At 40.7% G+C, this 27,604-nt stretch overlaps 1 protein-coding gene across 2 annotated transcripts in view; it reads left to right on the top strand.

Moving 5' to 3' along the window:
* Nucleotides 1–7,155, top strand: part of AGPAT5 (1-acylglycerol-3-phosphate O-acyltransferase 5) — an 81,734-nt gene extending 74,579 nt beyond the window's left edge. Inside the window, exons 7-8 of one of the 2 annotated variants that reach the window (XM_006165916.3) lie at nt 1,927–2,050; nt 5,384–7,155. In XM_006165916.3, coding sequence (XP_006165978.1) covers nt 1,927–2,050; nt 5,384–5,609 — 350 coding nt within the window. In that variant the 3' untranslated portion in view covers nt 5,610–7,155. Of the gene's footprint in view, nt 1–1,926; nt 2,051–2,562; nt 3,032–5,383 lie in introns of those variants that run through there. The other variant, XM_006165917.3, reaches the window with a different exon arrangement.
* The last annotated feature ends 20,449 nt before the right edge of the window (nt 7,156–27,604 follow it).

Genomic DNA, 27,604 nt, shown 5'->3' with positions numbered 1-27,604 from the left:
CCTTTCTTTCTCCTTCCTTCCTTCCTTCCTTCCTTCCTTCCTTCCTTCCTTCCTTCCTTCCTTCCTTCTTTCTTTCTTTCTTTCTTTCTTTCTTTCTTTCTTTCTTTCTTTCTTTCTTTCTTTCTTTCTTTCTTTTTCTGTTTCTCTCTGGTGAGCTCATGCACCCTCTGGCAATTAAAAGAAAAGATTAAGATGTCCTTTAATTATTTAGATGAAATTACTGTGTCATCAGAAAACTCATGATGCATTTTTGCATAGAAAAATATGTTGTGATTTCTCTGACAACCCAGTAGAACTGGAGGAAAATTAAGACAATATGGGAAAAGTTTCTCCTGTTGTAGTGTTTTGCATATTTATCAGCAAGGCCAACTTATTTTTAAAAGTGTGTAAGAAAGCAGGTTATTTTTGATGGCCTAACTGCTGTGTGCTTGTAAGTAAACAAGAACAACTGCAGAGAGTAGTTAGCAAAAAAAGGGAAGTGTGTGTAGTCAAAAAGACCTCAAATTTCCTCAAACTAGAGAACACAGGATTCATCATTTCTTACGATATGCTTTGAACAGCTTTTTATTTTGAGATAAAAAGGCCTCAGCCTCCTACTTACATACCTAGCTAGGGAACATAGTCTACTTTTAAATCTCTTAGCAATATTTCCTTGTTCTTCAAGGAACTTAAATATATAAATATTCTTACCTCTCCCCCAGAGAAGAACCTAGAAGAAAGAGTTTCCAGGCTCAGAGTTCTTTTTGTGGAATAAATTCTGGCCTCATCTCTGGTGCAACAGTCTGAAAGACTAACTCTTTTTTTCCTATTATCATGTCTTAAGAACTGTAGTAATTTAAGGGCTCAAAGCTATTCCACAATAAGAATTTTGGTTCCTGAAGCAAGTATATAATATGTTAAAACAGGGCAAAGATTAGGAAAGCAAGGAGTACTAGTGATTAGAAACCAGCGGGCCAACCACAGAAGAAAGGCTGCCACTCCTCCAAATTTGATGTGTCTGTGTAACAGTGACAATAAGCTGATATATCAGACCAGGAATGAGGAGTTGAGGATTATTAGATGGGGCTAGCAGATGGTGTAACAGTAACGTAACGATAATGTCATTGGACTCCCACGTGGCTGAGTGCGGTTCGAGTCCCAGACCTGGTGGCTTGAGACAGCCTGGCGTGTGTGCATGTGTGCCCAAAAATCCCACGGGGAGACTAGAGGAGTGTGGAAGGCATTGCATATGGAAGCCATCACCCACAGAGGAGAAGGGACTGTGGCATGGCCATCACCCCTGGCAGGAAGGGTGGGTTTTTCTTTCTGTCTCTGTCTCTCTCTGGGTCTCCAGTGAGTGCATGCACCCTATAGTAAAAAATCTCTCTCTCTCGCTCGCTCTAAAAAAAAAAAAAATGTGTCAGTTCTTTATCAGGTGAAGAGGTGAAATAGTAAACCAGATAGACTCTGCTTCTGCCCTGTGGACCTCACAGTTAGGTAAGAAAAGCAGTAACTAGGTGTACCAGGTGGCCTGAGGGCATGGAAGCTGGTCGTCTAAATGAAGAGAATGGGTCTGGTGTTAGGCTGCATTTTGGGATCCCAGTAGGGGCGGGAACAGACTTTTAGAATGGTCCAGCTTTCTATTCCTAGGCTACTTATAGAATTGTTATAAAAATAAATTTGTATAGTGTTGATTTAACTGAGTAATTTATGTAATTGTATTTAACTTGGACATTTTATGCCATGTTCTTCTCTTTCAGCTTCAATCCCCAAACTACTAGTTTATAATCTTTATCTTTTTTACTTTTCATTTTTAGCTAAGAAAAGAATCTGAACTTTTTCATTACTTAAAAACTTTCTGACTTATTGCCTGATTTTTATAAGTTATTTTATATTACTATGAGTCCTACAATAATAAACAAATGAAATGTTTTTGTTTTTTGGTAGACTTTCTCTGCAAAGAATGTCCAAAAATTCATATTCATATTGATCGTATAGACAAAAAAGATGTCCCAGAAGAACAAGCATATATGAGAAGATGGCTTCATGAACGTTTTGAGATAAAGGATAAGTGAGTAACAGTTCCAGAACTTCAGAAACTTTAGTCCAACTAAATTGCACTATCATAAACCGTTTGAAACCATTTAAAATAGTTGTATAATCTCAAGAATGCTTTTTATAAACTCAAACCAAATCTTCCTCCATATCCACGTTTATTCACATTTTAAACTTTACTTTTACAAGTTACTATAAAAAAACTCATTACAATGGACCTATCTCCTTTTATTTACAGTATTTTTAAGATAATACTACGTGGTGAGATACTAAAATTAAAACTAGGCACAGAGGACCTTCCAGTGAAAGATCCTTAAAGCTGCCTTCCCAAGTCAGATAAAGTTGCTATAAGTAGGGACCAACTGCCATGTCAGTTGTGCATGGAAGACCGAGGTCTTTTAGAATAGAGGACTGTGTCTGACATGCAGATGGACATGATGCTGATGTATCTCCCTCTTTCAACAAGAGGAGGAAGGAACTGACGTTTTTATGACGAATGTCTTCTTTCTTTTCTTTTTCTGTTGTTAGTATTTGGGGACCTAAACAGTTTCTGGGATTGATTTTGTGTTTGTCCATGCTAATATCACTTTGGAGAAAACAATGGTGTAGAAGAACCTTGCCGACTGTTACTCATAAGTAAATTACAGGTGCATTTGGGTATTTCTTATATGAGATATAACTTTAAGAAGTCAAATGAGTGAATGTGATATGCCACTTGATAAAGAGAGGCGCTTAAAGCAGCAGGTGACATCAATAGAGTATATTAGTATCTTTGACTTAATACAAGAAAGCAGTTTTGAATTTTTTTGTAGGAAGAAAAAAGATGAGTTTTAGGTTAGGTGAGATATTTAGAATATTTGTTTCGAAAATACTCTGTTACATCAGAGTTTTTTCTTGGATGAAATCTTCAAGATATGTATTTACTGTCTACTTGGCTATCAGTGAAAGTTACATCCTCTCAGATACATATTCTTAAATATGTTAATATTCTTCTCCGTAGAGAGTCATCTACAAAGTTTTTATCTTTTTAATTTTATTTGTTGTTATCTTTATTTTTTACGATTTGCTATAGGGCACATGGACTCACCAGAGAGAGACAAGAGAGAGAGAGGCAAGAAAGCAAGAAAGCAAGCCATGAGGTCCTGGACTCAAACCACAGTTAGTCATGTGAGAGTCCAGTGCCTCAGCCACTATGCCACCTGCTGGCCCCACAAGATGTTTTGACATTATACTTTTTATTCTATTTTTGTAAAAACAAATCTATTTTTTATAGGATGCATCATTTAAGACCACATTGAAAAGTATGGGTTTTCTTAAAGACTTTTTTAAAAATACTTACATTAGATTTACATTCAGAAATTTTACCAAATTATTTTTACTATCCTAATTGCTTCTTCTCAGGAGACTACCATTGTTCTTCCTTTCCTTGTATTATAGTAAATGTTTCCTAATTACCCTTCTGGATTAATTTTAACAAATGAAAATTATTAAAAGTGTAAGAGTTTAGAAGTGAAATTTTAGAGCTAGCTGGTGGTGTGATGGTTAAGGTAGCTGGATCCCAGGTGGCCTACAGCACAGTTCAAGTACTGGGCCCGGCAACTTGAAAATCACACTGAGGATATGTATATGTGCATGCCCAAAATCTCTAGAGGAAAATGGAGAAGAATGGATTGCTGCGTGGCCATTCCCCCAGAGATGGTGTGTGTGATCTCTCTCTCTCTCTCTCTTACTCACTCACTCTTTCGCTCTCTCTTTCCAACAAGTGCACATGCCCTATAGCAAAAACTTTAAAAAAAAATTATGGTAAATTCTTACCTTTCATTGACTCTTCAGGTGTAGATGATGTAATTTATTAAGCCAGTCACTTTCGTTATGAAAGAAATTTTGCAAGTAAAATCTATGCATATTGACATGAAAATATGTTCTCATAAAAAAGACTGAGCAATATGTTTAATATCCCATTTGTCTCATGTTACAGGTATTTATACGTATTTAGATAAGTGGACATGTAAAAAGTTCTCTTTCTCTTTGATTTTTTGCTAGAGAATATGTGTGCTTGCCCGTGAGAGACAGAGAGGGAAAGTGAGAAAGCACACCCAAGGAGATGGCCATGCCACAATTTCTTCTCCATTTCTCCTTTTGGGATTTTGGACACACATGCACACATGCCCAGGACTTGAACCGCACAGTTGGCCATGTGGGTTCCAGCTAGTGCCTAAATAGTTTTCTCTAGGGAATGCTATTTATAAGGCAATGGAAGAACTTTCCCTTTTCGTGCTTTCACGTTATTTTGTATGCGTGTGTGTATGTGTGTGTATGTTTATATTATTAATTTTTGTCAAAGGATGCATGCGCTTACCAGAGAGACATACAGAGAAAGAGAGGGCATATGGGACAGCACCCTCCATGGGGGAATGGTCACACTTCAGTCCCTTCTCCATTACTCCCTCTTTTCGGGATTTGGAATACATACATATATGCCCAGTGCATTTCTCAAGCTGCTGGGTCCAAGGCTTAGTCTGCTCAGTCAGCCATGTGGGATACAGCTACCTTAACCACCACACTACTGGCTGACACATACAATTATGTTTTAAATAAGATGGAAAAATCTGTGTTGCTGTTTTCCTTTTTCACTGCCTTTATCATTCCATGGAAATAAGGGCATTGTGAGAACTCTCTGTATACAATAAAAATGACTGGTCTTTTCTTTGACTTCTAGTAGAATAAGAACTATGAATATAAGCAGAGAAGCTGAGATGGGTTAGTACCATGTGTGAGTCAGATTGCTACAAAATTGTATAGATTAAAATTTTAAAAATGTCCTTCTCAAGTGGCTTAAAACCATTTGTTTTATAATTTTACTGTGATACAGTTCATATATCCTAATAGATCATGTTAAAGATATTTTAAATCTAGAAACAGGGACCGGCAAATGACGTAATGGTTATGTCACTGGACTCTGACGTACTTGATCGTGATTTGAGTCCTGGACCCGGTAGCTTTAAACTCACGCCAGGCATGTCTGTGTGCGTGCCTTTGATCCTGAGAGGAGAATGGAGGAGAAGGGATTGCAATGTGGCCATCCCCCCTGGTGGCTGATTTCTCACTTTCTGTCTTTCTGTTTCTCTCTGTCTCTCCAGTGAGCACATGCGCCCTATAGCAAAAATCTCTTAAAGAAAAAAAGTCTAGAAACATCTGTTAAACCAAGTGTCTAAATGTTTCTTTATTCATCCTCATATTCCAGGGACCTATAATTTCCCCAGTACATAATAGATAGGTAGCCAGTAGATATTCATTGAAATGAACCAAAATTAAAACTTAATTTTTTTTCTTTTTATTCTGACCAAAGGTTGCTTATAGAATTTTATGATTCACCAGATCCAGAAAGAAGAAATAAATTTCCTGGGGAAAGTGTTAATTCCAAACTAAGTCTTAAGAAGACTTTACCATCAGTATTGATCTTAAGTGGTTTGACTGTTGCCATGCTTATGACCAAGACTGGAAGGAAACTGTATGTGAGCACGTGGCTATATGGGACCTTATTTGGCTGCCTGTGGGTTTCTATCAAAGCATAAACAGCAGAGAGCATTTTCTAGTCAGTGGGATGTGCTACTGTGTCTGTTATTAGTGGCTGCATATTATATCAACTGTTTCCTGAATTTAATAAGAAGTATTAATAAAGCCTTGTTGATTGAACATTGGATAAAATAGAATTTGTGACTAAAGCTGATATGCAGTTGGTCTTGGGCAAACATGCATGGTTTTACAACTTTAGTAACTGGAGCTACTGAGAAGGTAAAAGCAAATGGAGTTCATGCTGTTCTTTACATTTCCCATGAACTAATGTCAACTTCAGAAGATTATTAGGATTGTATAATTTGTTACTGTTTTGTAATTCAGATGGCTGTATTTTTTAACATTAATTTGCAGTATATTTCACTATATTTGTTATTTTCAATTTATTACAACTTTGATAGCTTCATACTCTCCCACGAAAGTAGGATTTTGCAGCTATGTATTGTATTTGCTTAATTTCTCCTAGTCAGTGAAAGAAAATTGTATTTAAATATCAATATATTCAAGGAAAAGGGCAAGAAATGCTTATGGGGAGAAAGCTCGGTTTAGCACATGTTTTTATTATATTGTATTATTAGGCGATTTTATTTTATATTTGCAAAAATAACATTCTAATATTTATTGAAATCACTTAATTTGCACACCCTGTATCCTACACAAAATAATAATGTATAAAATATGAGAATTAAGTTTAAGTTAAATTGTGACTTATTCATTGTAGCAGAACTTTAAATTGCCCAGCTTTTTGAAGATTCAAGCTATGTTGTTAGTACTTCCCAACATCTGTGCCATAAGTGCTTGAAAATATTAGGACTTTCTTTTTTTTAATTTTTTAATATAAAAGTAACCAGTATGAAATCATTGTTGGAGTCATATCCATGGATATTCAAGGTGATGGGAGCCCGCAAATATTCTAACTAGATTTACTAGCATGTGCCTTTTGCCTATTTCTTCTTTAACTTAGCAAAATATTTACTGCAAAAATCACTGTTATGTTATCATGGTGGATTTCCACTGTTCTAGTTGTTTTCCTTTGGATTCCCATCACTGGTGCTGCTCGGTGGCTACACGTAGACTTGCAGTGAAGAAATGCAGAGCCAGCCAGTGTTGTCCTGTTTCAAGGTTGAACTCTCAATTCTTGTGAGTGAGTTGATTCACCGGCTTCTGCAGGATCAAGCAGTTCTGGTGTCAAGAAATTCACCTTCCTCAATCTAGTGAAATACAGACTTCATTCATCAGGACCAAGTGAATTTGTTTATATCCCATCAGTTTTAATGGAGCTACACAGTTAATATATTTATCACTTCAGAACAAGACCTATGTTCAAGGAACCAAATCACAGTCTTTGTGTGAAACAATAGATCCCATGGAAGAAGACCTTTTTCAAGTGTGTTTTGTTCTGTATTTATGTTATAATTTAAAAACTTGATTGCCTTTTAAGAACATTTCTGCCTACCACTAATGGATTTTTGTTGCAAAATATATCAAGGACCCATATCAGACACACCAATTGAATCATGATAAACAAAATGAAAAAGGAAAATTTTGTCTGTGTTACACTGATTCTCCAAAACTGGAGAATATGCCATTTTAAGCCACACTTTTGAAGAGTCGTGTGGTGTGAAACAGCTTATATCTGTCACTTCCTATTTGTATACATACATTCATGTACACTCACTCCTACAGGATACAGTTGGCCTAATTATGGATGGGGGGCATAGGTAAAATTTAGGAAATGTGTTCTTATACTGAATTGCAATCTTCTCTTACCTGTAAGTGAATTTAGATCAATACCATCTACTAGACATTTTTAACAGTCCCAAATTTAGAGCTTATTTCTAACTAGATCCAAATGAGTGTAAGTTGTGGAACTTACTGTGAATATATGGATATGCTCTTAGTTTGAATTGTAAGAGGCAACACCATCAGAATTACATGGATTATAACTCATTTTAGCAAGGCAAAATGACCCGTAAAAGATCACTTGAATGTCATGTTTCTTCGCACTATACTTATATTCATTTCACAAAAGATCTAAAACAGGATAGTTGAAAAATATTGTCTCAAAATGTTTGAAAAATTAGAAGCTTTTCCTTAACATGTATTGATTTTGACTTGAATTATTTTCTAAAATTAAGAACCCTATGCCTACCTGTAAATCTTTTCACATATCATGTAAGCATCTGTTTATACTGTTATCATTGCTCATTTACAGCCTCATTATTACTTACTTTTTCTTTGTAAGAATGCCATCAATGTGCATGCTTTTATGTTTTTTAAAAAAAGTTGTGTTTGGATGAAAGTAAAAATAATAATAAAATAAAATCTTTTACTGTTTCTGTGTGTTTAATTTACCAGCACTCTGCTGTTGCGGGCCCTGCATTGTAAACGTATAAAACCATATTTTTCTTACATAATGAGCAAAGCTTTAAAAACATATTAACGTATTCAGATTGTCAAGCAGTATATTAGTTTGGTTATATAAACTCACCTATAGTTTATAAGATGCAAGGCAAATATTAATTGCTTGGCAGTTCTGTAATACTAGGTAATCATTAGATCTCAGTAAAATATGTCAAATGCCTCAAGTTAGGTCAGTGAGTAAAAGTCCGAATCTGACTAACTCTTACATCATAATAGTACATTTTTTTCATATGTTTCATTTCCATGTGACTTTTTTTTTTCATTTTCAGTAATACTAATTTTCCTTTACATAGAATATACCTTATTTTTTCCCCGTTGTAATGTGATGTGGTTTACAGTTATAATCTGATTAGGTCTGTGTCAGTCAAGTGGTGTAACTACATTGACCATTTAAAAAAAGAAAGAAATACAGATGTTCCTCAACTTATAATGGGACTGCATCCTAATAAACCCATCATGAGTTGAAAATATTTTAAAAGTGCATTTAATACATTCAACCTCAAACATAACAACCTAGTCTACCTTAAATGGGCTCAGAACACTTATATGGACCTACAACCGAGCAAAGTTATCTAACACAAAGCCTGTTTTATAATAAAACATTGCTTTTCTCTTGTAATTAATTGACTACTGTACTGAAAGTGAGAAACAGAGTGGATGTATATGTGTTACAGATAGGGTTTCTACTGAATGTGTATTGCTTTTGCACCATTGTAAAGTCAGAGTCCAACCATCATAACTTGGGGACCATTTCTATAGAAATATATACATATATGTGTGTATATATATATGTATATGTATATATATATATGTGTGTGTGTGTATATATACATATATGTGTATATATCTATACACACATACGCATATATATATATATAAATTTGCCCAGCAAGTATAGCCACAAGTAAATCCCAGCTGTACACCAGTCCCACATTTGAGAAGATAGAAAATCTGTCAAAGTAGTATTTCATGTGCGATCTTGCAAGTGTATAGTAAAAGACTGACTAATTGGAATCATTATGCTACCATTTGGTATAGATGGTATATCCAGACGATGTAACAATCAAGCAGTAAAATGAAAATCAGTACTTTACTCAAACTAATATTTGGATTATTTATATATTTAATATCTAAGTTAAATAGCCATGTAATTGCTTACATTTAAAACTTTATATCCAAATATGATGGGGTATTTGTATATATGATCACTAATTTCCGTTTAGAGTAGTTATAACTTAAAAACATTGTCCTCTGGGACCTGCAGATGGTGTAATGGTTATGTCACTGGACTCCCATGTAGTAGATTGCAGTTCAAGTCCCTGACCTGGCAGCTTGAAACTCACACCAGGCACATGTACTTGTGTGACCAAAATCACCAGAGGAGAATAAAGGAAAAGGGATTGCAGCATGGCCATCCCCCAGGAGGGTGTGTGATTTCTCACTTTCTGTCTCTCTGTCTCTCCAATGAGTGCACATGCCCTATAGCAAATACTTTTCCCCCCCAAAAAAAATTGTCCTCAGGATTTCATATGACATCTTTTTCAATTTGTTGAGTTACACATGGGGCTAAATAAATATACCTGGTTATATACATATGCTATTATATGTATATACATTTGAAATGCATATGTGCATATATATACATGTAATATACATATAATACTGGTTATTCTTAGTGGAAGAAAGTTATTTAAAAATTTTACTAAGAGATTTTTGCTCTATGTACAACACATACTTTATCACATATATAAAGTAACTTCTTATAACTAAGTAGATCTTTTATCACCAAGTAACTTTTGCGAGTCACATTTTCCTTTTTTACTGAATTAATGAAGCATCATTAAACCCCTAACAGAAGTGAGAATTTATTCTGAAAATATCATAAGGAGACGAAATAAGTTAGGATATTAGTCAAGTATTCTCTCCTGCTGGACCCACAGGAAATATGTATCAGAGACCCCCCTTTTTTTTTGGATATGAAGATTTATAAAACTATAGAATGTACCTTTTTTTACTTAGACATTTAAAATCATAAACCAATAGTAATTCAGATGAAAAAGCTGACCTCTCTCTATCAGTAAACATTTATTGAGTTTGCTCCACATATGAGATTTCCTTCAAGCATTAGAAGTTATTTCTTAAAATAAAAAATTTTGAGAGATTTTTGCTACAGGGCACATGTGCTCACCAAAGAGAAAGATAGAAAGCAAGAAGTCATACCCCAGGGGGGATGGCCATGCTGCAATCCCTTCTTCTCCATTCTCCTCTCAAGATCTTGGGCACGTATGCATATGTGCCCAGTGTGAGTTTCAAGTTGCCGGATCCAGGACTTGAACCACGATCAGCTACGTAGGAGTCTAGGGATGTAACCATTGCACCATCTGCTGGTCTCCATAGGTATGTTTTATTACCAAATATAAGAACATCTCAAACAGTTTATGGAAATGGAATTTAAAGTACAGGGGTGGTTTTTGTTTGTTTTGAGAAATTTTTGCTATAGGGCGTGTGTGCTCACTGAGACAGAGACAGAGAGATAGAAAGCGATAAATCCCCCCCCTCCCCCCCCAGGGAGGTGGAATGGCCACACTGCAATCTCTTCTCCATTCTCTTCTTGGGATTTTGGGCATGCACACACATGCTCCTGGCATGAGTTTTAAGCCACCAGGTCTGGGACTCGAACCACCATCAACTACATAGGAGTCCAGCAACTTAATCATTATGCCATCTGCTAGTCCCCTAAAGTACAGGTTTTATTTTAGTGCAAAGAAATTTGAAATCTAGGCACAAATTTTAGTATGCGTTTAGGAACATATTTGAAGATTGCTCATATAGTAGCAAAATAATACTTTTTTTTTTTTAACGTTCAGCCTATTTTGACACTAACTAATCTTTGTTGAGCACATACTGTGTCCGGCAGCAGACATCATCTCCTCTCATCTAACTCCCATGATAAGCCCTGTACAGTGGAGTAGCTTGTTCACTGCAAGTAATGATTCTGCAGGCTGACTGCCTGGTTTGGGATCCTGGTTCTACCACTAGCTAGCTATCTGGCCTTTGATAAGTTATTTAAAAGTTTTTATGCCCTGGGACCAGTAGATGGTGCAATGGTTATATCGCTGGACACGCACATAGTCAACTGCAATTCGAGTCCTGGAGCCCGTGATTTCAAACTCAGGCCAGGTGCATGTGTGTTCGTGCCCAAAATCCTGAGAGGAGAATGGTCATCCTACCTGGGGGATGATTTCTTGCTTCCTGTCTTTTTCTCTGGCGAGCACATGCACTGTAAAGGAAAAAAAAAAAAACAACTCTCAAGAGATTAACCCACATGGAGAGGTTGGGTTCCTATCTGGAGACCTCCCTGAGTATGCAGGACATGCATCAGCCCATGATCTGGGGCTGGCTAGGCTGGGAGTGCTTCATGGCATCAGGACCCTCTTGGAGATTCTCTCTCTCCTCTCCCCTTCTCTCTCTCCTCGAAGAAATAAACTTTTTAAAAAATGGTACCTGCGTCTAGGGTTATGAGGATTTAAATCATTAAATGCAATTATGTAAAGTATGTATGCGTGCCTGTCACGTCTTGAGTTCTCAGATGGTAGCTGTTGTTACTGCTGCTCTAGCAGCTCTGTCCTCTGTTAGTGACACTAACCCCACTCCGGGAAGTCCAGTGTGCAGTGTGGTAGCTACACTACATAAAATTCCATTAGACTTGTGCCTTCTCTTGTAAAGCACCTCACCTACTTTGCCATACACATACGTTCACAAGTGGGTTCTGCCTTAGGCTAGAGCTAATAACCCACATAGTCGATCGCAATTTGAGTCCTGGAAAAACATTTTGGTTTTAGGTTTTTGGTAAGTTAGTTCAATGTAGCATGGAACAAGTATACAAGCTAGACATTGTGAAATAAAGCACAGTCCCCAAAAACTCCCAAATAATGAGATTGTGTGCTATTATCTTTACCTGGTTTGTTTTTGTGTCTCCTTTTCTGTTACTCTGTTTATGGAGGTTGAACTAAGGACTATTCAATCAGAAATAAATCTAACATAAAGTATCCCCTCATGCGTCTGTGTATTGTTCTCAGTAATGAACATGCTTTTATTATTCTTATACCCGCTCTTTCCCGGTTGGCTGGTGGTTTTCTAACTCTCTCTATTGTGTAACTTTGTTTCCTGATATATTTTATGACTAACCGTCAGCTCCAGTCTAACTTAAAACTGGCAATAGAGCTTAAACAGAGCTGAGCCTCAAGGCAGTGCAGTGTGCAAAAATATTACTGTGTGGATCAAGAGATCTGAAGCAACTGCAGCTGCTATTTTCCAAATACAGGACAATGGGTCACTTTCAGGATTGCAGCATTCTCTGAGACCCGAGACCATTTTCACCCACTCCTGTCTCACTCTCCCCACAAGCAAGTCTACTTGGTTTCTTCATCCTGCCATCATCTGCTTCCTCCTTTTTTACCCTTCCCCTAATAACCAGCTCCTCCTTATCACATGTGTACACAGTCCTTTACCAGAGTATTCTGGGCTAATGTGAGAAACAGCTTCCCAGTGGTTCTTTCGAGGCCTGTATGCCACACCCTCCCTCTAAGCCAGCCTTTTGGTAGCACAGTCTCGTGTGTCAGTACTGCCCCTGAAATGTATGCAGGGCTGTAAGCGTAAAACATATTCTCAGATTTCTGAAAAATATGTACAAAACAAGAATGTAAAGTACTTCATTAATCTTTACATGGATGACATATTGTGATGATAGTATTTTTTTTTAAGAGGGATTTTTGCTAATGAGGTGGGTGTGCTCACTGGAAAGACAGAGACAGAGAGCAAGAAATCACTCCCTCCCACAGGGGGAATGGCTACGCCAGAATCCCTTTTCCTCTATTCTCCTTTTGGGACTGTGGGCATGCATGCACATGCACCCAGTGTGAGTTTCAAGCCACTGGGCCTGGGACTCAAACTGTAGTCATCCATGTGGGAGTCAAGAGACATAACCATTACGCCATCTACTGGTCCCATGATGATAGTATTTTGGATATACTGAGTTCAACATATATTAACTTGACTGGGTTTACTTTTTAAAATGTGGCTACCAGAAAAGTTAACATTGGATATTTATCTGGCATTATATTTCTAAGGGTAGAGACTTGTCCCAACTCTGCATCTCAAAACAACCACAATGCCTGGCATGTATTAGGTACTCAATAAGGGTTGGTTTCACTCATTCAATGGCTACAAACTTAAGATTAAGTATTTTACAGTTAGTTTAACCAGTTTAATATCATTTGAAGGTTTTCTAAAGCAATGGGTTTTATAGTCTGAAGTAAAAAAATTATTTTTACAAGTAAATAGCATAATAAATAATGAATAATCTTGAATTTATGATTTGCAAGGATCACACAGGAACGGATGGTCTTAAAGCAAAACTAAAAAACAAATCTGAAGTAAATTATGGCAATGTGTTCATTCGTGGCTGGATTTATATGGGATACTATTGGGTTGTTGGAAAAGTCATGTATTTTTTCTGTTTTTCTCTGCAAAATGCATCATGACTTTTCCGATATATCATACTCCTACCTGTGCAGTCTGTTTGGTTTCTTTAAGTTTTTCCAAATTAAAAAATGTTGTCAACTAGATATATGTTATTTTGTCTAAGATATCTGGGGGCCAGCCTGTGTTGAGGTGGTCAAGGGAGATGGATCCCATCTGGCCAACTGCATGGCTTGAGTCCCAGACCTAGAGGGGGTATGTGTGTGTGCGTGCCAAAAATCCCAAGAAGAGGGAGAAATGGAGTAGAAAAGATGTTTAGCATGATCATGCTCCATGGGGGTGCTTTCTCATTCCCCAACTGACTCTCTCTCTTTAGCAGGCACATATGCCCTCTGGAAATTAAAAAAAAAAATTATATATATATGCACGTGTGTGTGCGTGTGCGTATACACACATATATGTATATTTGCATATACATTATGACATATTTAACTAGTGATCATAATATTGTATGGAATTACCTTTCCTTTCCATATGGAATTACCTTTCCACTATTATGGTTACTAGTTAAATATGTCATCACTTTCCTGATCACTAGTCCAAACATGAGTGGAATCAGTAAAATCTTGTAATCCTCAAGGAATTGAAAAACCCATGTGTAAGTTGTTTTTTCTGGTGCACCTAAATAAATGTAATCAGTTAATGTTACCTGGTACTGCAATTCTAAGTACTAATGTTTGAAAATATGAGGGGTCTTTAAAAAGTTTCTGAAAAACAAATACGAGGGAAAAACTAAGGGCCAGCAGATGGCATGAAGGGTAAAGAGGCTGGATCACATAGCCAACTGGGCAGTTCAAGTCCTGGACCTGTGGCTTGAAAAACACACTGGGCACATGTGGGTGCATGCCCAAAGTCCTGAGATGAGAATGGAGAAGGAACTGTGGAGTAGCCCTCTCTCCACCACCCTCTGCTCCAGTGGGAGGTGACTTCTCTCTCTCTCTCTCTCTCTCTCTCTCTGTCTGCTTCTCTCCAGTGAGTGCATAGACATTATAGCAAAACTAATATTTTTTTAAAACTACGAATGAATTTCAAATTTTTTGCACCAAAATAAACTCACGCTTTAACTCCATTTTTCTACAAATATTTTGGAGTTTCATACTTGTTTGCTTTTACGTCTGCTTATAATGAAAAGCTAAACTTTTGTTACTTCTGTATATTCCTTTTATTCTTCCCAAAGGAAATCGCTTGGGATGAATCGTGTTGAAAGACAGTATGCTTATATTGGCCTCAGAGGACATATTCAGAATATGGATGGCAGAAGAATGAGATGCTTTAACAATGTTGCAGTTAGTACGCCCAAGAAGTACACAGGAAACAAGATAATTTCCCCTGTGCTGTTATAAGAATGCTCTTATAATCTAGTAAATAATTTTGGCCCTTCAATTTAAGAATAATAGTTACATATAAAATAAGTTCAAAATAGCGCAGTGCAATGATACAATTGGGAACAGAGTTGGAAGAAGCTGTAGGAAGGGAGGTGAGCACAACTGGCTTTGCCTACAGCTGCGGAAATTTTTTTTCCCTACAGATGATGAAACTACAGTGAAGACAACAGAAGGCAATACTGAGAGTTCAAGATCACACAGAGAGCAGCGGGAAGTGGGAGTGAGAGTGAAAAACTGGTTATCTGCCAGCCTGAACTTGTAATGACAAAACATTGATATGACTTTAAGAAGTTTTCCATTTATATAAAAGAAATGTAGAGAGACTATAACTGATTGCAACATATATTGTATATGTGTTTTTATATGTATATGTAAGTTTAGGATGTACAATTTAACACTAAGTATAAGGACTTTTCATACTTGGCTGAGTTATCCTTCAAGTTACTGGTATTTTATTTTGAAACCATAAACAGGTAAGAGGAGAAAAGACCAAGCTAATAGACATGGTCAAACAACAACGTAGGTTTTCACATTAAATGTGACCTTAAAGTCTGGCTTGACATACCGCGTGGTTAGTGGTGCCATGCACCCATGTTAGTCCACATTGAGATGAAATGTGGGGGGCTTCGTGGATAAGTGTCTGGAAAGTGAGCTGTGAGCTCATTTGAGCCATGATTGTTTGCCACCCCCTGGTGGCCACTTACTGACAGAAAATAGATCATGAGCACAAAGACCTCTAGTAGGAAATTGCACTGGCCAACACTGAGAACCTCATGTCCTTCGACTCCAGGTTGCCCTCAGAGACCCTAGGGGCTCCAACACAGTCTGTTTTTTTTTTTTTTTTTTTTTTTTTTTTTCTGTTTTGAGAGTGAGATTTTTGCTATAGGGTGCATGTATTCACTGGAAAGACAGACAGAGACAGAGAGACAGAAAGTGAGAAATCACCCTTCAGGGGAAATGGCCAAGCCACAGTCCTTTCTCCTCCATTCTTGTCTCAGGATTTGGGGCATGCACACATATGTGCCCAGTGTGAGTTTCAAGCCATCTGGTCCGAGACTTGAACCATGGTCGGCTTTGTGGGAGTCCAGCAACATGACCGTCACACCATCTGCTGGTTCCCCAACACAGTCCTTCGGGGCCAAATGGAAATGTTACCAGTATCTCTTCTATCCAATTCCCAACCCATGTTAAATGCTCCCCCACCTCATCCATTGCTTCAGGTGCCACACAAATATCCTTGAGTTGGACAGTCTGCTGCGGCTGCTTGCAAATCACACACCCCCCACTGGTGCCCACTCCGGGCTTGCTCATTTTCCTCCTGGCCCATTTCCCCTTTGCCTTGGAGATGCAATCTCCTCTAGGTAACTAGAAGCTTCAGAAACAATTGCTTTCAAAACAACAGTCCCAGCTAGAAATGCCCCAGGCAAGTCAATAAACCATGGCAAACAGGGTGTACTGGGACTCCCGTGGGGCCTGGACAGCCTGTTCTTATCTCCTAGGGTCGAGCTGTCTCCTAACCACTCTGATCTTTCCCTGTCTTAGAGTGGGAAGAAAGGGCAGAGAGATTTTCTGATAAGGAGACTGAGGCCAGAGTGAGTAGGAGTCTAGGCATAGAATCACCTGGTTAGAGGCAATGTGGAGGTCCTCTGAGGGCCCCCTCACTGTTAGTTCTGAATGACATGGCACATTGCCCTGAGCAGAAGGGTGAGCAGCAGTGGGAGTACCCCACTGACAACGGGGGACCCCCATCTTGGGTCCCTGTGAATGCAGCTCGGTAGAGGACTAGCAGACCCTCACTGGTTGGCACCTGGCCCCAGCCCCAGCCCCAGCCTCAGAAAGTCGCAGTCAGTGAAGGCGATCACAGCAAAACATGCTGAGCACAGCTTCTGCCCCTAAGCCCTCCATCTGCTTGGCTCTGTCTCTCTCTTGTTCTGGGCATAGAGAGACTCTGGGGTCTCCATCTAGGGCTCTGAACAAGCTCTGAAAACCTGCGTAGGATCATGGTGTCATGAATGGTGAGTGTACCAGGCTGATGTTTCCCCTCATGCTGTGCTGTTCTTCCTCATCTCTGAGCTTGGGCAAGCTCCAATCTGTGAAGTCACCGTGATGTTCTGTTACCTTGCTCAGTCCCGGGAGGCTAATCTCAGGTTAGGCGTTAGTGTCCTCAGTCTTACGGGTGAGAAAACTGGAACTCAGGAAAATGAAGGGTTTGTCCAAGGTCATACCCCTTCCGAGTGTCTGAGGTGGCCTTGGAGAGCAACTTTCCTACTGCAGAGCTCAGGCCCTTCCAGTCACACTGTCCTTCTCCTCCTTTGTTTCTCCCTTCCGGGGAAGAGGAGGAGAGGTGGTGGAGGCCTCATTTTACAGGTGAAGAGCTGGACAAGTGAGTGCCAGGCTTCGCATCAACTGGAGACATTGTTGCAAGCCCTTGCTTTATTAGAGAGTTGGTGGGGACACTCCAGGTGGGCTGGGGCATCGGCACCATGCACATACCCTGGATGTGGCTCCAGCTCCCTGTCCCCTCTCTAGCCTGTCTTCCATCTCCAGGCTCCATGACTTGCTTTCTACTGCAAAATTAATCTGGATATTTATGTTAAACTTGAGGAGAGGGCAAAGGGATTACGTTCCCACGTCACGCTCTATTCTTTATATCTCTAAGCATCCATCCTTTGTCTAGGTCCTTGAGAGGGGCAACCTCAGCCAAGATTCCTGTCAATTTCCATAACAAGGAGAACAATGCTCATACCTCCTCCCCAAATTTTAAGACCATTTAGAAGGATGCTTCTGTTGTGCTCTTAGGAAAACATGCTGGCTGCCATTGGCAGTGCCCCTTGCTGATGTGACTGCCCAGCCACAGAGAGCTGGACTGTGAGGACGACAATTCATTGCAAGTTGTGACCTAGCGTAGCCACCTCTTAGCCCCTCCAGAGCTCTGCTGCCTACACCCACGCAACAGGAGGGATAAGTCTTGCCTTCGGTTCACAGTCCAGCTGCATGACTAGCCTCAGATGTGTCCATAGACCTGTGAGTGTCAAACTGTTTTATGGCTCCTGATTTTCAGGGGAAAGCAGGCTTTATGAAGGTGAGTCCGTAGCTATGCCTGAGTAATAGCAACAGCGACTAGCTATGTGTAGGAACCTGAGTATCCACGATGTAACAGGTATTTTATTTTATGTGTTTTATTTAATCCCATTTTTAAAATAAAGCATTACTATTCCCACTTTACAGACAAAAACCTAAATCTTAGAGCAAGTAAAAGACATGCCCAAGGTAATGAACCCAACAATGACAGCTGCAACATGAGTGTATGCACATCTATTGACCAGGTGTTAGCAGATAAACTGAGAAGGAAGGTCGTTTGAAGCAAGGAAAATACTTGAGAAAAGCCTGGTCTACACATGGGAAAGAACAGAGTGTGTGTGACAGTAATGTGATGCAGGGAGCTTGGAGAAAGAGGGGGCTGCGTAAAAGTTGGGGACAGAAAACTGAAGAAAGTGGCTCCATGTTAGGTCATGCGTCTTATATGCCTGGTGCATGTGAGGGTCTCAGTGTGCACTATCCTGCTCATAACATAGAAGACCTCAGTGTGAAGCAGGCATGACCCCATCTTGGAGGCGTACCTCCAAGAGAAGTGGGGAATGAAATAAGTGTGACTCCATTTTGACAGGGTGATTTCATTTTAGAAACTGTGCCTCCTTCTCCCCCTCCCCACAAGTGCAGATAAGATCCAAAGAAGCCCTACTCCCAGGTGCCTCAAGAACCTTGACTGGAACCAGGGAAGCCATTAAAATTCCAGTGTAATCAGAACTTACCCTCAAGACTAATTAACCTGCTTGCTTTGCTTCTGCAACTGGCTTTTTTGCTTTGAAGATAGAAAACCCTACCCCCTATCTCTCCTGAAGCCCCTTTACTTTGTTCCTTTGCCCTTGTAAAACGTCTGTGCATTTTTGGCCTATTTAAGCTCCTTTCTCCTTTCACTCGGGGCTGCAGGGTTTTGAGAGACATGAGTTTCCGCGCCCCCCCACTCCCCCCCCCGCCCATGGCACCGGCTTAATCAATATACTCCAATAAATTTGGCTATGTCGATATCCTCTTATTTCTCGCTGAGTAGATTATAACAAGTAACGTAGAATTTCACCTTAGTTTTAGAGTTGAAGTTAATAAATTCAAACAGATTAAATAATTTATCCAAACTTACAGAAAGAATATGTACCTGAGCCAGGTCCAAATCTAATTGCTTAATTCTCAGATCAGGGCTTTCCACACATCCCTCAAAGACCTGAAACTTTATTGTGGGGCATCAAGAAACCCCCCCAGCTGGAAATGTGTATCTGTAACTGGCCAGAACCAGCCTGGATGGCACAGACCTGGTGCTGAGTGCTGACAGCTGTTTGGAGGGTACAAACCCTGGGGAAGGCTGAGTGACCAGGATTGACCTCCCACTGCAGGGAGGGAATGTGGAGGCTGGCTGCAGTGGTCACCAATTAGAAAAGTCCCAGTTTCCATAGTGGGCCAATGGGCCAGCTGCTTGAGTTGACCAATCAGAGTTGCACAAGTTTCAATCCTTCATTTGCATAGAAGGACCTAGTTGAAAACTTGGGAAGGGAGTATTTCTCTATAAAAGCTCATTCCAAGCAGGAGGCAGCCTTTTGGGCAGACATATCTGTTTCTTTGGGTGCTGGTGTTAATAGTAAAACCTTGCTCCTGAACAAATCTGTGGGTCTGAGTTTAGTTTTTCTTTCTGATCATGAACATCTGTTCCTGAGTTTGTACCTACTTTGATAAGGAACAGATCAGCCCCTGTTGTTTTTGTTTGTTTGTTTGTTTGTTTGTTTTTTAGATTTGGCAAGGCACCTACCTGCTTCTCTGGGCCTTTTAACCTACCCAGGGAAAAGCAGGCAGTTTGAGATACTCTTCAAGGCCTCTTTCGGTATTGAAACACACACACACACACACACACACACACACACAGTCCTGAACCTGATGCTCTTTGGGTTCTACCTCCGTGACCTGGAATATAAACTGCAGGCTATTGGTGAAGAAGCATTGGATGGTTTTCCTCTTTCACAGCAAGGACCTGCTGGAAAGGATTGCAGCTTGGCTCCTGACAAAGAGCTGCTGCTTTCCTATTATTTACAAAGGATCTTCCTTCAGGAAAACTGTAGTTGGACATGCATGAACTCATTATTCCCATCTCAACCTCAAACAGAAAGGACAGACTGAAATGGCCACCTACTCTTCCCTCATGTCTCTGCTTCCCATTTCCCTTTGGTTTGGTTTGGAATACTCTCTTCAGGAAAGCTCCTGGGCAATGAGCAAAAACTTGGCTCAGTCTTTTTTTGCCCCAGGTGACAACGGGGTACAGGACTGACATGGGACAAGCCTTCACTTCAGTTGAGTGTGAAGCTCCTAGTCTCTCTTCTGCACGTGCTGGCTCGCTCATGGAATGAAGGGGCCTGAGAAGGCAGGAGACATCTGCTGGGCGGTCCTGTCCCATGTGGTTGTTCCAGGTGGATCCCAGAGGAAGAGGAGATGGTCAGACAGGGGTGTTGGTTGGATAATGGTTTGTCCCACCAAGGTTCATGTTTTGTAATTTTTTCTTAGTGAGCAGTGACTGGATCGTGGTGGTGGGATCGTAGTGGTACTGGGCTCATGAATGGATTACTGCTGTCTCATGAGCACTGAGTGAGTTCTGGCTCTAGTGGAAAGGGGTTGGTTCTTGTGAGAGTGGGTCTTTATAAAGAGAGAGCTGCTTTGTTTGCTTGTTACCTGCCTGTGCCCACCATCCTCTGCTTGTCAGTCAAGTTCTAGCAACAATGGTGAGTTAGTAAACCTTCATTTTTCAAGCTGTCCAGTCTCTGGCATTTCTGTTAGTGATGCAATAATAGGCCAAGACAACAAACTGAGCCTTTCCCCAGAAGGAGCTGTTTGCAGAGGCCCTGGGGAGCTCTGTCTCCTCATGGGGCACTCAAAAACTGCCTGAATTCTCAGCCCAGCTCAGCAGAGCCTAAGTGAGATAATCTGTTAACAAGTTAGCCCTCTTTTTAAGAGCCTAAATGTGCTAGGATAAGTTAAACGACCTTTTGGCTGAGTGAACAAGCATGTATCCAACACCCCATGGGCTGGGTGCTTGCATGTGGCTCTGGAATCATGGAGACCACTGGGAGATGAACTCTGTTCCCTGCAGGTCCCTCTGTTGCAGCCCTAACCTGGTAACCCCATAATGTGACTGTATTCTATATTCAGAGATACAGTCTTTGAAGATGTGATCATGTAAAACGAGGTCATCAGGGTGGTCCCTAATCCAATATGTCTGATGTCTTTATATAAGATCACGATGCTTACAAAGGAAGACCATGTGAGGACACAGAGAAGATGGCCACCCGTGAGCCAAGAAGAGGATTCAGAGAAATAAACTCTGCCAGCACCTTCATCTTAGACATCCAACCTCTAGAACTGTGAGGAAATACATTTCGGTGATTTGAGCCCCCCCTCCCCCCACTCCTCTGCCTAGTCTGTAGCAGCCTGAGTGAACTAATATAGAAATCATCCCAGGCTGAGAGAATTCACTGCATAGCAGATGATAACTACATGTAAGACCGCATGTGTTTTGTCAGAAAGGTAACATGGCTTTTCACTCCCAGCTCTGAATGCTAGGGGGACTCTTGGGGACCTAGCAGAGCCTCTCTGGTATCTCATCTTGGGGCATTCCCTCCATGCCTGTGCTTAGGCACCAGCTAAGGACACCTTCTCAGGTCAGTCAAATATACACTGAGTATGTGCTAGACAGAAGCGAACCCAGATGACCTTGACCCTTACAAATCTCCCTTCTGCCCTAAAACTGTCAAGGTCTATTGGGTAGTGGGAAAAGTCATGACGTATTTTTCTGTTTCTATGAAAAACTGCATCGTGACTTTTCTGACAACCCAATATATATCTTACTACTGACAATCTAGAAGTAACTTGGTATCTCTCCAGAGATCTCTCGGAAGCCATTACAACAAAATGATTGGAGACTCTGAAGTGCTCATCTCTGAGGGACACTGATAAGAGTTGAGTTAAATCCTTTTGGAATGACCTATTGGATATGTTCCTTAATTGTTTTGTTCTCTGAACAATTAAGGAAGATTGATACTATCTAAACTCTTGCGTGAGATCCTCTCTTCATCTGCCTATAATGTAAAGTTGCATTTCCTTGGCAAACTTAGGCCGATCTCTCAAATCTAATTTATGGGATTATCTCCCTGAAAGGCTTCTCTGTCTCTCTAAGCTAAGTTGTGCAGTCTCACCTTAAAACTATTACTCTTAGATAAACCTGATGACCACATTGCTATGGAATGAATAAATGTGTCCACCCTACTATACCCCTCCACACACAAACTTAATGTTGAAGTCCTTGTCCACAGTGTGATGGTATTTTGGATGTATGTGTGTCCTTTGGGAAGTAATTAGATTTAAATGAGGTCAGGAGGCTGGGGCCCCTATAATGGAATTAATGCCATTATAAGAAGAAGAGGGGACGGCAGAGCTTTCTATGTCATGTGAGGACACAGGAAGAAGAATACATGAGATCTTCTACACCTTGATCTTGAAATTCCAGAATCCAGATCTGTGAGAAGTGAATACATGGAATCTTGTACACTTTGATCTTGGACTTCCAGAATCCAGAACTGTGAGAAGTGAGTCTATCGTTGAAGCCACTCAGTCTGCACGGTTTTGTCTTGGCAGCACAAGGTGATACAGATGATGTTTCCCTATGAGATCGAGGTTGATAGAGTGGAGGGGTTTTTCGTCTCTGTTTTCTGCACCAGGTCAGAACTTGGTTCATAGAAGGAGTTCCCTTAGTACAAGTTGAATTAATCAGCTACAGGAATGCAATGGACTATGTCTGAGGTCTCAAAGAAAATTAGGAGGTTATGGTATTTAGATTAGGGCATTAAACCATTTCAGTTCATTTTATTTCAGAGGCAGGAAAAAATAAAAAGTCCCCTGGACTCAATATTTAAGGGAGTGAGAGAAAATATCCCTTACTCGGCAAGAAGACCAGTCTCAGAAGTGATCCAAATACATTTCAGGGAAGCTGGTCACACCATTTCTGTATCCCATCCCCAGACCTTCCTGTCCTCAGGCACAGAGGACAGAGGATACCTGGAGCCAGCTCCCTCAGTCCCAAATCAGAAGTCACAGCTGTATGCTTGGAAAAGTTTCCTCAGGAAGAGTTGAGAGGTGGCACACGTTCTACCCATCAGAGGATGAACCTGGTCATAGCCTTGTTCCTGTCTCTGGGTCCTTTTGTGGGAAAAGACTGGTCTATCAGTCTAGGGCAGTAACCAGCTCCAGCCTTCTCTGGGTTGAGGCAGCTCAAAATTCCAACCTTCTGTGTGTTGAGGCAGCGTAAAAAGACAACACTGGCAGAAAAACAGAAGCCAACTGACCTCTAATCCCGGAACTCTTGGATAGAAAGCAACTGAACATGGAGATAGGGAATCAGAGAGCTGCATTGGCTCCCTTGTGGCCCAGGTGAATGAGCTTCTTCTCTGGTTTCAAGTGCTTAGATTAGGTGGTGCCTTTTGGCAGGGTTTTGTGGTGATCCTACAGAGAACACTCCAGCTTCTGTGACCCAATAATTATTTAACATCATACTTTTTCCCAAGCTGGCTTCCAGATGTAGCACACTTACACTGGGTCCTTACCCTCTATTCCTTTTTGAAATTCTCTTCTAGATTTGACTTCCTTTCTAGTTTCTCTCCACTGAACTGCCTGCCAGCTAAAGCAGGACGCCAACGCCTTCCCCTGGGTGAAGGTCACAGACCAGGGATTTGGCACCATCTAGTGGTGAGGGAAAGCTGCCAGGTTAGTAACAAGAAATAATCCAAGTTGTTTAAGCAAGGAGTTTAAATACAAAGACCAAAACAACAAAAGGGTAACAAAAACAACCACAGTTGGGTAAACATGTGCACACCCACTTAGAATTAGTATGAAGCCGTGCCATATTGGGTTTTCAGGAAAGTCATAACACCTTTTTGCATAGAAAAACAGAAAAAGTACATCATGATTTTTCTAATGACCCCATAGTATACATTTTTAAACACTGAAAATGGCCACCAATATCACAAATATAGAAAAAGAAATATATTTAGTCACTAAAAATAAAAACAACAAAGCAAAATAACCACAAACACTGAGTGTTAGGCGTCACGTTCACACAAATGGACCCTCTGTTTTGTCTGACGCATCTTGTGTGTAAGCCACTGTAGCTGTCAAGCCACCACGCCCAAGGACCCTGGGGCTCTTCAGTTCTATCTTTGACCCTCATTTAAAAGAAAGGCTGCGAGTAGGACATCTGGGTTGACCCAGGGTGATCTGTGCTGTTCTCCATCTTCCCAGCTCCTTTCCTGCCTACGAACGGCTATGAGCACAGAACTCGAAGCCTCCCCCAGCTTTGCTTTCTGTTGGAGAAAATGTCCCCGCACATGACTTGCATTTTCAGCCACAGATGCCCACACTGCATGCGTTTCCCTGATAGCAGAGTAAGAAGATGGACTTATATTTAACGTCTGTTGTCTGGCTCTTAAATATCCCAGGTCCATCTCCTGAGTCAGTAGGTTTTTGCAGGGAGCCAGGATCTCACTTTTTAAACCACCCGCCTGGGGTTCTGACACAGACAATGGCCAAATGTAGCAATGAGGGAGGGGAAATTGCTCTGACAGGTGAAGGTGGGTCTCTGGAGTGTTGTTGCATCTCATTGACTTCACTCTCTGCCAGTCACGCACGTCCACAATCTTCCATGCCAGTAATGTGAGGCCAGCTCTCCCAATGAAGATACAGCCATCCACCTGCCTTTTGGATGGCTTGGGTATCCCTTGTCTCAAATGGAAATGGGCTATTGGTGGGATGATGCCTGAGATCAAGCTGACATGTGGCAGAGGGTTTGGCTTTCACTCCATGCAAAACCAGATATCTCTGTTACTTTCTGGGCATAAAAGAAAACCTATCTGCTACAAACATTTAGAAAAAAAGACTATTTCCGGGAGCTACAGAAATGGGGACTCAGAGTCCCTGGGCTTTAAGTTCTGTGATAAACAGGGATTTCAGAAGTCACTAGGCAGGAAGGACATGGCAAGGTCTAAAGAGGGTCTCAGGGAGAAATGCATTAAGGAATCTCATTAAAACTTGGTTACGGTTCTATAATTGTAGATAGTCCTATGTATTTATATACATGCATTACAGTTATTATATACATGCTCTATATATTGGGTTGTTGGAAAAGTCATGATGTATTTTTCTATGATTTTTTTTGTAAAAGTATGTTATGACTTTTCCAATGACCCAATACAATAAACCATAATTCTTGTGTTCTATTCAAGTGTGTTCACTTCTAGGTCAAATGAGGCTGACAGAGGATGGGAGAGTTCTGTGCCCAAGTAAGCCACACCTGGAGTGCCACTTGGGTGACTCTGTTCTCTCTCTGGGCCTTGGCTTCCCCGTCAACAAAATGGGGAAGAAGTAACAGTCCCTTTCTCGTGAGTTATTGGGGTGAACAAGTTGAACCACCGCATCACTTTGGGCACATGGTATGCCCAATAGTTCGCTATTATTATCTGAAGGCAATGTGATTCCTTCAAAGAAGTCCAAGAAATCAATGTAAATTTAAAATAAATAGATCTTTTTGCAAATGGAAAACTCTAGACTGAAAACAATAACTACAGGGTCTGGCGGGTGGCATGGTGCTTGAGACGTTGGACTCCCACATGGTCAACCACAGTTCAAGTCCTGAACCTGGTGTCTTGCTTTCTCACTTTCCTTCTTACTCTCTCTGTCTCTGGTGAGCACATATGCCCTCTGGAAATTGAATAATAACAATAAATAAAATTAAACAAGTAATTCTTTAAAACAAATAAAAAATCTACCCAAAAAAAAGATTATAGGAGATTGCGGAAACTAAGAACACTATTAGTAACTACTTTATTTTCTTTTCTTGGTTTGATTTTTCATTTAAAAAATAAGTAAATAAACCCTTCCCAAATGTAACCAGCAAATGAGGAAGAGGAAATTTACAACTTTTGGGAGTCATGAAATTGAAAGGCCTCTCCTGGGACCGGGTGGAAGCATTTTGCTCCATCGCTCCAGCTATGGAATCATTGGGCAATGCCCTTCCCGGGACTGGAGAAAATGATGCAGCCAATTTTCCATCCGTGACATCTGCAGTGCTGTGAGGATGGTTGCCACTGGCCTCTGACCAATCTGAGGCCTGTGTGGAGGTGACTGCTCACGTTCCACACGGAAAAAAACCATCGCATGGGGAAATGGCGTTTGTGGAATCCTTTGCATCTCATGATTGTCAGGTGCATTTCTGAGTTCATTTCCCTGAACCCCAATGAAAAACCAAAAGGCTTTGACCCTGTTGAAAATATGAAAGGCGGTGTGATATAACTGGAGCTGTCCCAGACATTTGACTCATTGGAAAACCTCCATAGTGTGGAGCCCAGGTGTTAGTGTTGGGGCCATTGCTCAGGAGCTGAAGAGAAAATCGCCTTTGCACAGGCGACATCATTAAGAGAGCACTGAGTACAGGCTCAGAGAATCTGGTTTTCAATCTCATTGACTAACTGTGTGATCTGGAGAAAGTTCTTTTTTCAGCCTTCCTACATTTATACATGAGAGGAAGTGCTGGGGCTGGCAAGTGGTGTGTGGTTAAGGTGCTGGATTCACACAGGGTCAACCACAGTTTGAGTCCTTCACCTGTTGGCTTGAAAATCACACTGGGGTCCTGTGCATGCATGCCCAAAATGCCAGGAGGAGAGTGGAGGAGAAAGAATTGCAGAGTGGCCATCTCCCCTGGTGGGTACAGGGGTGGTTTCTCAGTTTCCCTCTCTCTCCAGCAAGCACATATGCTCTATGGCAAAAACCTTAAAAAAAAAAACACACAAAAACAAAAACAAAAATGGGTGCTAAAAACTAACAGGGTAAGGGAACCAGCAGTTAGCGTAATGGCTATGTTGCTGGACTCCCACGTAGTCGACCGCGGTTCGTGTCCCGGACCCAGTGGCTTAAAACTCACGCCGGGCGCGTGTGCGTGCGTGCCCAAGATCCCGAGAGGAGAATGGAGGAGAAGGGATTGCAGAGTGACCATCCCCCCTGGGGGGTGATTTCTCACTTTCTGCCTCTCTGTCTCTCTCTGTCTGTCTGGCGAGTGCACGCACCCTACAGTGAAAATCTCTCAAAAAAAAAAAAAAAAAAACAAACTAAAAGGGTAACAAGGAAGAATAAAAACTACCAGGATAAAAAGGAAGAATTAAACCAATGTATATTCAGTTGTCTTATACAATGATCGATGTATATTTAGAGTAGTTGAATCTGAGTATGGGAAGAGAAGAGTTTAACAAATCAGTAATGTTAAGATTATAAGAGATGGGACCAGCAGTTGATGTAATGGCTATGTCGCTGGACTTCCATGTAGTTGACCATGGTCTGAGTCCCAAACCTGGTGGCTTAAACTCACTCTGGGCACATATGCGTGCATGCCCAAGATCCCGAGAGGAAAATGGAGAAGGGATTGCGGCATGGCCATCCCCCCAGGAGGTGATTTCTTGCTTTCTGTTTCTCAGTCTCTCTGTCTTTCTGGCGAGCATACACACCCAATA

This window comes from Tupaia chinensis, unplaced genomic scaffold (assembly GCF_000334495.1).
Source record: "Tupaia chinensis unplaced genomic scaffold, TupChi_1.0 Scaffold144089_1, whole genome shotgun sequence".
Lineage (NCBI taxonomy): Eukaryota > Metazoa > Chordata > Mammalia > Scandentia > Tupaiidae > Tupaia > Tupaia belangeri.
This window is presented reverse-complemented; position numbering and strand designations above follow the sequence as displayed.